This window comes from Melopsittacus undulatus, chromosome 6 (genome assembly GCF_012275295.1).
Source record: "Melopsittacus undulatus isolate bMelUnd1 chromosome 6, bMelUnd1.mat.Z, whole genome shotgun sequence".
Taxonomy (NCBI): Eukaryota; Metazoa; Chordata; class Aves; order Psittaciformes; family Psittaculidae; genus Melopsittacus; species Melopsittacus undulatus.
Genome location: NC_047532.1, coordinates 64,345,965 through 64,357,249, shown reverse-complemented (window position 1 = coordinate 64,357,249; position 11,285 = coordinate 64,345,965). Strand labels below are relative to the sequence as shown.

Sequence of the window (11,285 nt, the reverse complement as noted above, 5' to 3'; positions counted from 1 at the left end):
AATATGACAAAAACCTCAGTACTTCAGATCAAATGGGTCATCATGGATCAGAAAATGAGGATCACTGCAAGTTACACATCACATCAACAGAAGAATTTTACCTCTTTACAATTAAACTTCGCTTCCAAATAGCCAGTGGTTACAAATACTCTATGGAGAGCTGCAACACTTCTCCAAGGTAGCAGCAGCAGCAAAGAAAAAATGTGTCAGAATGATGCTATTTCCACACCTCATTTACCATATTGACTGCCAAAACCAGTTCCATGGGCGATTTAGAAGAGTTAGAATTGCATGTAATGTAACAGAGCAAAAGCGAATCCTTCCCATCAGAATCAGAGCATTTTAACGCTTCTTCAGCTATTCTCTAGTCTTATAATACAGCATTTTAGATCATTGTATCTCATACATTGCCCAAACTGGTTTGCATTCATATAAGGCAGAACAAAAAGCAGTAAAAAGACTTCACAGAACCAAAGCTACATTATTAGGTTTTCCTGCAAAACTTAAAAAGTTGTCAAGACTGAAATCTTGATTGTTATTCCCAGAAGAAAACATAGAAACGTGCCAGGAAAATTGCACCATATCAGGAGTTTGGGAAGTTTCCATTTCCTAAAAAAGAGAGAGAGATCTCAATATTCGCTGGATTTATAAAACACATTGATCTGAGAAACCTGAGTGAAACACTTCGAACACACTGGTGGACAACAAGCAAGTAACCAGTCTGCTCCTTTCTAACTTCAGTAGCTTGTAGCTGCTTAGAACACACACATGAAACTCATCTGTGGGAGCTTTTGCTTTTATTCCTCGCCGGACAGGATCCATAAAGCATGGCCCTGGGTGTGCAGGCAGTGTGGTTAGGGAAAGAGTAAGGTCAGTACAGAGGTAATACCTTGTTTTCTTAAGAGGATCATTCCATGGCAGAAATGTGCACTGTTTCAGTGAACCCAGATTACTTTCACAGCAGGAATTGCATTTTATGTGTGTTATTTCTAGTCAGATTTGCCATTTCGGTGAGTTTTGACTTCCTCCCGTCCGATAAGACGGATGACTCTGTAGCATCCTTTTGCAATTTTGACCATCCACATCACATTCATAACATCCAAGACAACACTTGAGATAATCCAGGCGCTCTGGGCTGCAAATCCTAATCTGTGGAAAGCCTCTGTTCCAAAGGAGGAAATGACGTGGCTGTAATACACAGGCATGACAGCAATCCTCACCACGAAGAACACAACCGTCATCAGCAAACCATTGATGATGTTGGCCTTGGAAGATTTGGGATATCCCAGTATTTCAAAGAACCACCTGCAAAAGAAGCGTTCACAGAGACAAGGCAGACTTGAAGCCATCTCATTAAAGAAGGATTTTAGTCCCTTTTTTAAAGCAGTAAGTTATTAAATGCTTCCACCCTTATAATTTCTAAATGCTTACACTGTGTCTTGGCTTAATTACAAGTTCTTCCACTTGGCTGAAGCCCACTTAAGCAGTATGTGATAACCGGTATATTGCAAACTAACAACGAAAATCCCAATTGGAACTGGAAGCCAGTTGACAACCAGCATCCTTTCAGTGCTGTAGTGCAATACACTATAATTTTAATTCTAAATGATAAATTTTATATGAGAAATTTAGGATAAACGATACAGATTCATTATTTGATACTATATTTTGCACCAATGGGCAAATAAATGTCTACTTTCCTCCCCCTGAAAGCAATTCTAGCATTGTATTTGGATACGGTAATCTAGACAGTGCTCTAGTTTCCAGTTTCTCAGAGTTGGAATTGCTTCTGTTCCTCCCCACCAGTGTAAATGGCACTAAACCATGTCACAGCCAGGTATGCTATGAAAAGATAAAACTAAAAAGCCCCTCTCCTGCTACTACTACTGTAAATGGTCTTAAAAAGTAATTACTGCATATGAATTCATTAGTAGGGAAGCGTAATGTATGTACTGCTTCACACACAGAACCCCTGCATTGAACTCTATTAGGAAAAGGAACACACCAAAACAAACACATGGAAAATCTGTGCAGCAGTGGTAGGTTAAAGGTAGGAACAGAAGAAAATTCCTTAAATCACTGTATTCATGATGAGAGATGGGGAAGAGAAGTGGAACATTCAGTTTATTTCCAAGGAGATATGAGGGTAAAACTATTTAACACAATACCAGTTCTAAAACGTATTTTGAAAGTAATTTTCAATGTAATTACCTACAGATTAATGCTTAGTATTAATTAGAAATATACCAGGTAATATATATGTTAGGTAATTAGAGATATACTAAAGAGAATTGCCAGACATCCAGCTCTAACAGAAGTATTCTGAGACAGTTAAAATCCAGGTACTCGAGGTGGCAGTCCAGCCTAGAAGCAGGATACCTCACCACAGAAACACTCACTGGGATGCCAAACAGAGAGAGCTGATATCTTTGGTCAGATTGACAATTAGAGTCTGTACTTTCATTGGTATCTACAATGCAGATTCCAAAAGTAATATAAAACCAGGGTTTAAAATACACTGCAATGGGACAGTGTGGAAGACAGGACGTCTGCTTAGCAGCTTCCCTCTCCCAGCAAACTGAGCTAAATACAAGTCAATAAATCATGTGTATCACTACAAGTTTACCCACAACAGTTCACACGTAATTACATAAATGCTGATACTAACATTACAAGATTTAAATGCTTAGCATGGAGACACCCTCCAATTAGATCTCCCTAACAACATAGACAGAAAATAAACAGACAGTTCTGAGATTAGAGTATCTTTTTATACTTTAATAATAGCTATTCTGGTAATCCTAAGAATGCAAACAAGAAACATAATGGAAGTCATTATCATTATCCACAGCTTTCTGCCTTGAGGGTCTGGTTCTCTTCAAATTTAATTAAAAAAACCCTGAAATATTCACACAAAAAAACACCCAAAATAACCCCAAAAAACATTCCTGCACTAAAGAGATTATGTCCTTTAGCACAAGGAACTATTATCTCCTGCAGTGATTTCTGGTGTTCTGAGAAAGCAGTAAGAGCCCGTATTCAAAGACACATGATCTCCCCCCAGGCATTAAAAAAGCATAATATATATTACTTTTAATAGCCAGATGTATCACAATGCTTCCTAATACAGTCTGAATGATAAGCATTAGTACAGGTACCACTTTAACCCAGGATGTACTTCTGTCTCAGGGGAAGTCAAGTGGGACAACAGCCATTCACTCAGACATGAATGTCAATATAGAAACCGAGACTATAACACACCCTTTTTCATCTTCTTACTCTCTTCTTCCTTGTATTATTAAAAATAAGTTTAAAGAAGTTTACTTATTCCTCAGTTCTTCTGTGCACATGGAGCACACGCTACATTAGACTCTAATCTCTGACTCCATTCTGCTTAGGCAAATGGGCAACTTCTGGAGACCTCTGCTATCCCACCCTTCCCTCCTGCAACTTCAATTTGCCAAGCTCATGTTTGAAAGGGGTCTCAGCACAATCTTTTCTATTCTTAGAAACCTGAGGAATGATACAGTCTCATCAAATATTTTGGGGTTTACAGTCGTAATGCAGTGATGGTTAATACTCAAGATACCCTGTTTGCACAAGGACTACTGTCCCTCTTTGCCTTACATTACCCTTTCTCTACCAGATGCCTGTAAAAGAAAACAGATGCCACACATGTACAGAAGTTATGGGAGAGGAGGACAGCACTGCCCTATACCAAAGCTCCCCTCCTGAGGTGAAGGTTTCCTGGGGAAATCCCTGTACCAAGCTGGATCACAGTGGCTATGGCACAGGAGAGAGGTCACCCTTCCCAGAGCACTGCAAAACTCCCCTGACTGCTTCCTTTGCCAGTGGTACAGGGCATCATTGTGCTCCCTTTCTGATGCCCACAGCAGCAATTCTAGTAGCAACACTATGACCAGAAGCCATGGCAGGCTTCAACTCACTGAGCTCTGCAAAATGCCTTCTGCCACTTCCTTCACACAAGTGTGAAGATTAACCAGATATATTTAGGTGCTTTATTATTTTTCTAGTTTAAGTCCTCAAAATAATACCCAGATCTATTTTTGAAAGGAAATAAAGAGTATGCACTTATATTATTCTATGTATTCATATATTAATATTGATCTATGTATGCGCAGCACTGCAAAATAATCGTCCAGTTATGTAGGGCAATGCAATTCCATTCTAGGATTCTGATGGTGTTATCTTTTCCTAATCCACAATACTAAAAAAATCCCTATTGAAAATGATGGCTTTATTAGAATAATTAAATGAACATGAAAAGGATAATGAACAATATTATGTTTGTGAGGTTTTCTGTTCAGAAGCTTCATTTCAGAATGGCATTAGATATGAAGACTGGTCTACTCTAAAAAGGACCTCGGGTGAATGCATTAGTTATATTGCTGCAGCTATAGCAGCAAAAAAGGTTTCCACATAGTAATCCTTAGTTTATATATATGAATATATATATTTACAAATACAATATATATAATTTCCCATTTGACAACAGAAAAGACTTTGCAAGTGACAGAAATCATGATACAAATTAAGATGTAAAGTAAAGATGCAACCATTCGTTGAGCACTTACCGCTGATTGACAAAAGGAGTGGAAAACTCTGCAAGCAGACGGAAGTTTCCAAAGTAAGCCAGCAGACCTTTGCTCTGGTTAGCAAAACAAAGCAGACATTGAAATATCAACAGCAGAAATGTGAAACCTTGATTACAGCCTTCAAGTACACACAGATTGACACAGCATCTTAACTTCTTTATTAAAGCAATGGCAAACAAGTTCATCAGCTCTAGGCAACTTCCTCCCAGCTTCAGAGTAAGGTTTACCTCCAAAGCTGCAACTGGCCTTCAGGTAGCTCAAATCAATACTGTTTAAATTAAGACGCTTACAGTTAAGTGGCCACGGAAAGCTAGCTACACAAGACTGGCACAAATTAGCTTAGAATTATAATAATGCTATTACTAAGAGAATTATAAAGATTTGGGGTTTCTCAATGTTTAAACAAGCCCAAAAATGAACACTATAAGCTAAAGAAATGTCCCTGCATTGGTTTAGGAACATAATTCACTCAGTGAAGATGAATTCCCAGCTCTTATTTGGCAGCAGAAAGGGCACATAAAGCCTTTTCTTCCCTCTTGCACACTGCAGGGGAAACCCTTTCCAGCAGTTGCGTCAGAGCCCTAGCCATGCCCTGTGAGTTGGAAGATGATCGCATCTCCTCTGTGGCAGCATCCAGATGTGCGTGGCACATTCACATTGATACACGTTGTAACTGAGCACTTTCCTCCAAGTGACAAAGTACAGCATATTCTCTGCCTTATCATTTGGTTGTGTTCCATTACACAATGGCTGGGCCAGCAGCAGATGTGGAGATAAAAAGACTTAAAACATTGTGATAGGCTTCATGAACAATCTATATAGTGTGTGTCATGATTCCCCTTTTCCCCATCAAACATGTTTGCACCCACTACTTCAGTGATTTCATGTCAGTTCACACCACTCCAAACAGAGAATCTGTGTTCTTCATCAAATTCTAAGTCATATTTTAAATAAGATACTTAGGAGTAACTTTCTCTGAAAATAAGAGAATGAGAGTAACACACAGACATCCAAGGGCAGAGCTACAGCAAAATAATGAGAACTGATTTAAATGAAGTTCCCACAAAATAGAGTCCAGAAACAACTAATGATTTTCCTGCATCAGGGATTAGCCTTGCTACTGGTATTTTCATTTCTCTAATCTTCAGCTCTAATTCACTTTCATCCATGATAACATTAGAAGATCTAATTATCTTCAGCCCGAAAGAGAGCATTTACTTCTCAATATACTTCATCCCCATTACGTGGGCAATCTGACAGTAATCTGGCACCTCAATGCTTTCAGCACTGTAAGGGTGGCATTCATACAGTAAGCAGGCAAAGAAATGTGGTAAATGAAGTAAAATGCATTTTATGATTTCTTTTTTACTGCATAAGCTTTACAGAAGGAATTCAGGAGCATTATTCTAGAGGTCAGTTGGACTTCTACCAAGTCACGTGGGCAGCTTTGAGAACTTCCAGCAGCAGCAAGGAATAACAAAGTGAGGTTTTATCCTAGGACAGTATCCCTCTCTTCCCCTTTTCCCTTCAGTGTATGTATGTGACTAGTATTTACAGATAGACACAATTAATCATCTGTTGTTTCCCCACCAAAGTAACCCTAAAGAAAAAAGCCCACCCAGCTGATTGTAGCACATGCTCCACCAGGATTATGGACCACTGATCAATGGCCTTGCAATACAATTACAAGCAGAACATAACCACTTGGAATCATTTCCTTCCAATTCTTCAACTAACTTCAGACCTGGGGGGTTGTTTGAAAGCCTTTTCTACAACCATTTGAAAAGCCCCTCTGTCAAAAGTCCCTCTACAGCAAAAACTGAGTAGAGTTTTAAGTTCAGCTGTTAAATAACTTACACATTTGTGTTGAAGGACTGTAACAGTGAAATATTACACACATACCACAAATGACTGATAAAACCATTTAGAAAGTAACAGTGACTGTAAATAAAAATACACCTTTCACAAAGCTAAGGCACCAACCAATGAAGAAATTGAAAAACATTAAGCAAATGAGATCTCTAAATTGTCTTCAATGCCACCTGCTTGTTACATGACTGGAAAAACACAGCACTCACCAGTACAAAATAGTAAGCATACAGAGCTGCCAAGTGATGTATTACGAAATACTTGTCACCAATTGCCTTCCAGTAGTAAATAATAAGCAACAAATCTGCAAGAGAAAAGAAAGAACGATAAAGAACAGTTTATGTTATTACCTTTTACCTCGCAATAGCTTTAGAGGTGTAAAAGCCAACAGAGGGCATCAGTAGAAACACTATCTCAGAAGAGAAAACCTTTATTCTGAGGCTCATCTTTAGTCAAAGCATTAAGCAACAGTTTTTTCCAACAGTTGCTATAAATTACAACTTTCCACTTCAATACAAGTGCAGAGGCTGAAATATCTTGGAAGAAAAAAGTGCATTCAGACTCTTGGAGCAAGACCTCGCACTTCTGAACCCAAAGATTTGGAAAAAGTGAAAAAACAACCAAAACCAGGAGGGAAGGGGCTATAGCAGGGATAGCCATATGCAAATACATGCAGGGATCTATTACAGGGCACTTGTGAATCAAAAAGGAGTTACATTAGCTAACAGTGAACCATTTACTAAAAATATTTTGCCAGGGGCACTTGGAATGAGAAGCATGTTTGCTTTCTTTAATCAGAACTTTCCATTTATTGCAGCAGTGATGCAGTGGGCCTGAGTTAACGCTTTGACAGAAACTTTCTTCTCGCATGATAGTCTAAGATTTCAGAAGATTTTTGTATTGGAACAAGCAATTTCTGCCCCTCCTTGCTCCAAATGAGTACTTTAAACTGGCATATTAGTGACCAAGGTTTCCAATCAAAGACTTTACTCCTGTGCCTTTTGTATATCCAATGAGAGTCTTGATCTCTTTTATATTAGCTACCTTCAGGCAGAACCTTGTATCACCTGACACAGCTGCTCCACTTCCTATTAATAATTAAACATTAACTATACAAGGAAGTGAGAGAGAATGGGTGGCCAGGTCCAGGTCTCTGTTCAAAGGCATTCATTAACTCATCATGAAATTCTAATGCATAATTATTCAGAAATAGATACCAATGAATTTAAACATGAAAGCTGAAGTTGTTATGGAAGAAAACAGAGACTTGAACTAACCCACAGGTTAACGGAGGGTGCCAATCACCAGACTACCTCCAGTGGCATGAGAAAACTAGTCTGGGAGATACTGAAGTCCAGTCTCTGACCAGACTCTGTCCTAACATGAGTACTTTTCCCTGAAAATAGTCCAAGGCACACCAAGTTTTTGCTCTGATAAGTCAGTATTATCTCCACACACCATAAAAGAAAGTTCAAAAGCAATTTGCAGCAAAATTGCCACAGCAGTTTTAGGTGACAGTAAATACTTAAGGACACATATATGGGATAAAATGCCATTTCAAGAAAATAATGAAAATTGCCCCATTGTATATGACTAGATTTTGGCTTCAAGGGAGACTAAGAGGTGGGCAGGCAGGATCCTATGGCATCATTTGCCCCAGCTTCTACTGAAGGCTTAAAATCCTTCTGCCAGCATTCTGAGCTCATAGGAAGAAACATACGACAAAAGAGCCACAAGCTGTAAGCACCCCAAGGGAGTGAAAGGCACTGCTTTAACACCTTCTCAACTGGCTGAAGGACAAATCTGAGCTGGAATTGGTGGTTGTGTAGCAAACGGTCATGAAGCCACACAGTGGCATTTCCTCCATACTTGAGGAGATGATATTTCATCTTCCACATTCACTGGCAAGATCCTGTGATTCCACCACAACCCACAGCTCCATTAGGAATTTTAAAAGGCAGGGGAGAAACTGCATTGTATACACATGTCACATCCCTGGCACAGTGACTCAGTGTAAATATACAGGCATAGTGACTCAATGTAAATATACAGGTTCTGGGTGTTATATAAACATTGCATAATTACCAGAAATGAGGTAGCCTGTGGTAATAGCAATATTCAGTTTCACAATTGAAGGGTCACCCCTGCAAACATACCAAAAATACATAGTTACACACTTTGTAACAAGGCAATTTGCAAAGGATATACACATACCACACACATAATGCCTATCAGGTCACCTTATTCTTAGCCCATCAGTAAGATGTTTCAAGATTTGGTTAAGAAAGATCCCAGTTATGCAGATGGATTCCTTTTTCCACCTAGCTATAAGTCATCTACTAACTACCTTAACCAAGAATACCTACCTCCTGCCTTGGGGCAGAAAGTGCCCCAAGAGCCTTGCTAGAGTCTAAGACTGGAACAGAGCAAGTACCCTTAGCTGGCTTCTCTGGAAAGAGGATAAAAGAATGCTGCATCTCCATTTTTGTTCTTCTGCCAGTGTTAAAACTTTGTTAAGGATGACAGAAATATCTTGTTCAGCTGGTACTTTTCATATTCATAAGAGGATGGATACTTATAGGGATAAACAGAGTAGGAGGAGACATGAAAGGAATTATTTGCCAGTTCTCTGAAACCAAGGAACCTTTGAGAAGAAATGCTTTCCAGAGCAATTTCACACCTTCTGTCCCTTCCCTTCTGATGCCAAACATTCAGCAGGCATTCAGTAAAATGCACACAACTTCAGTTCCTCAAGGATGTTCAACAAACCCAAACTTGTGAATACACCTCAAGAAAGGGAATCATCCACATTACAGCACTTATCCTTTCCTCCACCATCCTTTGTATGGGCACATTTTGAGTTTGGTAAGCAAATCTCTTTTCCTTAGCATAAAGATCATAACATGTTTTTAACTACATGGTGTAAGCTTGTTTAAGTACGAATAGAGCTTCAAGTGACAGCTTTAGAGACTTACCCAATGTTGACAGCACAAGACAAGCTGTGAAATAAAGTTTTGCTGTAAACCTTGAGATAAAAGGAACACAACTCTGCTTATAGCACCTCCAACACAAAGTCTCCCTTAGCTAGAAAGCAGTAAAACGCTATTAGTTAGCCTTTATTTTTCAGTCCTATTGGAATGAAGGAGTGAAAGAGATTTCCTGTATTACTACAATCTGTTCACTAGATTTTAAGGCCTTCTCAGCATCCAGAACTAACTGCTTCCCTGAGGGAGACGGAAGCTTACAGGAAAACAAAAGGATTCGCAAAACCTCATTTCTGCTATTAGATGAGAAAAAACCGTGACCAGGAGAGCCTGGAGCTCACTCAAGCCCTTAAGAATGGAGCCACAGAAGCTCTCTTAACTACAACTTGAAACAGGAACATTTTTCCATAGCTTCAAAACCTGGTTTCATAGACTATGTGGGTTGAATTTTGGTGTACCTGTTCTGAAAGTCACAGCTAGACACAGAGCATAAACAGATGTGCTCTTACACACAGAGACTCTTTAGATAGTTACGTTAGAGCTCTACCAGCACACCCAAACTTGCAAGTGCTCCCAACACACTTCAGTAAATCATCACCAAGACTGAGCCTGCTCTCAAGAACCTTCATATTCTTCTCTGGAAGAGATGCAAAGGATTGAATGTATGCTTGTTCCCTGGTATTGGTAAATGTGACTTAACTGGATGAGACAGGGAACAACTCATTTCCCTTCGCTCTTTCCTTGAGAATGGTCATCTTGCAACAGACCTTCTGTGGACTTGCTAAACCAGCACTTCAGCAACATACAAGGCTGCACTGCCAATCTGTCACATCCCTTCAAGAAGAGTCCATGTTAGAATCCCAGATTAAGGTTCATTAATGGGAAACTCAGAATTTAGACTACAATCTTCCCATTCAAGGAAATAAGTCAGGAAATCTGGAAGTGCAATGGAGCTTACAAGCCCTGATGTTTGCAGCATAGTTTTGATGCAAGCAAGAATCAGGAGTGGCAAACAGGAAGTTATGTGAATAAGCGAAAGGGAAGAGCTCTCTCTTTTGTGATTGCTAAGGAGGTATGTGTGGCAAATGAACTACACATGAACACAGGCAGATAGAACAAACAGAAGTCCATATGACTATCTTCAAACTTCTTTGCAGATACAGAGTCATATAAAATGCTAATCAAAGAGTAATAACTATCAAGTGGATAGTTGTTTGAAAAAGCCTATTCTGTGAAGCTCTGATTTAATTCACTAATTTACAAATTCTCCTTTTCCCTATCTGATCTCTAACACCTCCACACTTTCTACCCTGTTATTCTTTCCACCTCAAAAAGAATGTCTACATCGTCTACATTAGCTGGTCTGTATTACACAGAGAGAAAAGGCAAAGTGTTCTGCAAAATCCTAGAGCATCAAAAAAGATAAACATACACTATGCTGATGCTTCCCTCTAACTCATCAGTGCTCCAGTCTCTATTATCCTTTTTAGCATCTATCAGACCTAGATTCAGGCATTACCTGACAGTAATACTGCATGTCTCCACTGAACCTAAACACCCAGCAGCAGTCCTGATACCTTTCAAGACATACAGGTACCATAGGCATCATGCATTTAAGCTTCACATGATGCCAGAATTTAGGTTGACATAAACAGGGTCTCAGAACTTGTGATTTGCCATTTTAGATAAAGATAACTTTAAATCCCACAGAAAAGAGCTGACTGGATACCGTTCATACAGTCAATGACTAGACAAGGATGGTGGCAACTGTGAGAGAGAAAGAGCATCTGTATCAAAACCTTCCCAGTAGTCTAGT

General features: G+C 39.3%; 1 protein-coding gene across 2 annotated transcripts in view; it reads right to left on the bottom strand.

Annotated features, from left to right (window-relative positions):
* Nucleotides 1–211: 211 nt before the first annotated feature.
* TLCD4 (TLC domain containing 4) overlaps nucleotides 212–11,285 on the bottom strand; it is a 34,907-nt gene continuing 23,833 nt past the window's right edge. For both annotated transcript variants that reach the window (XM_005146539.2, XM_034064059.1), the window contains exons 4-7: nucleotides 8,571–8,629; nucleotides 6,695–6,789; nucleotides 4,596–4,669; nucleotides 212–1,305 (exon numbers count right to left, since the gene is read on the bottom strand). In XM_005146539.2, the coding sequence (XP_005146596.1) occupies nucleotides 990–1,305; nucleotides 4,596–4,669; nucleotides 6,695–6,789; nucleotides 8,571–8,629 (544 nt within the window). In that variant the 3' untranslated portion in view covers nucleotides 212–989. The remainder of the gene's footprint in view (nucleotides 1,306–4,595; nucleotides 4,670–6,694; nucleotides 6,790–8,570; nucleotides 8,630–11,285) is intronic.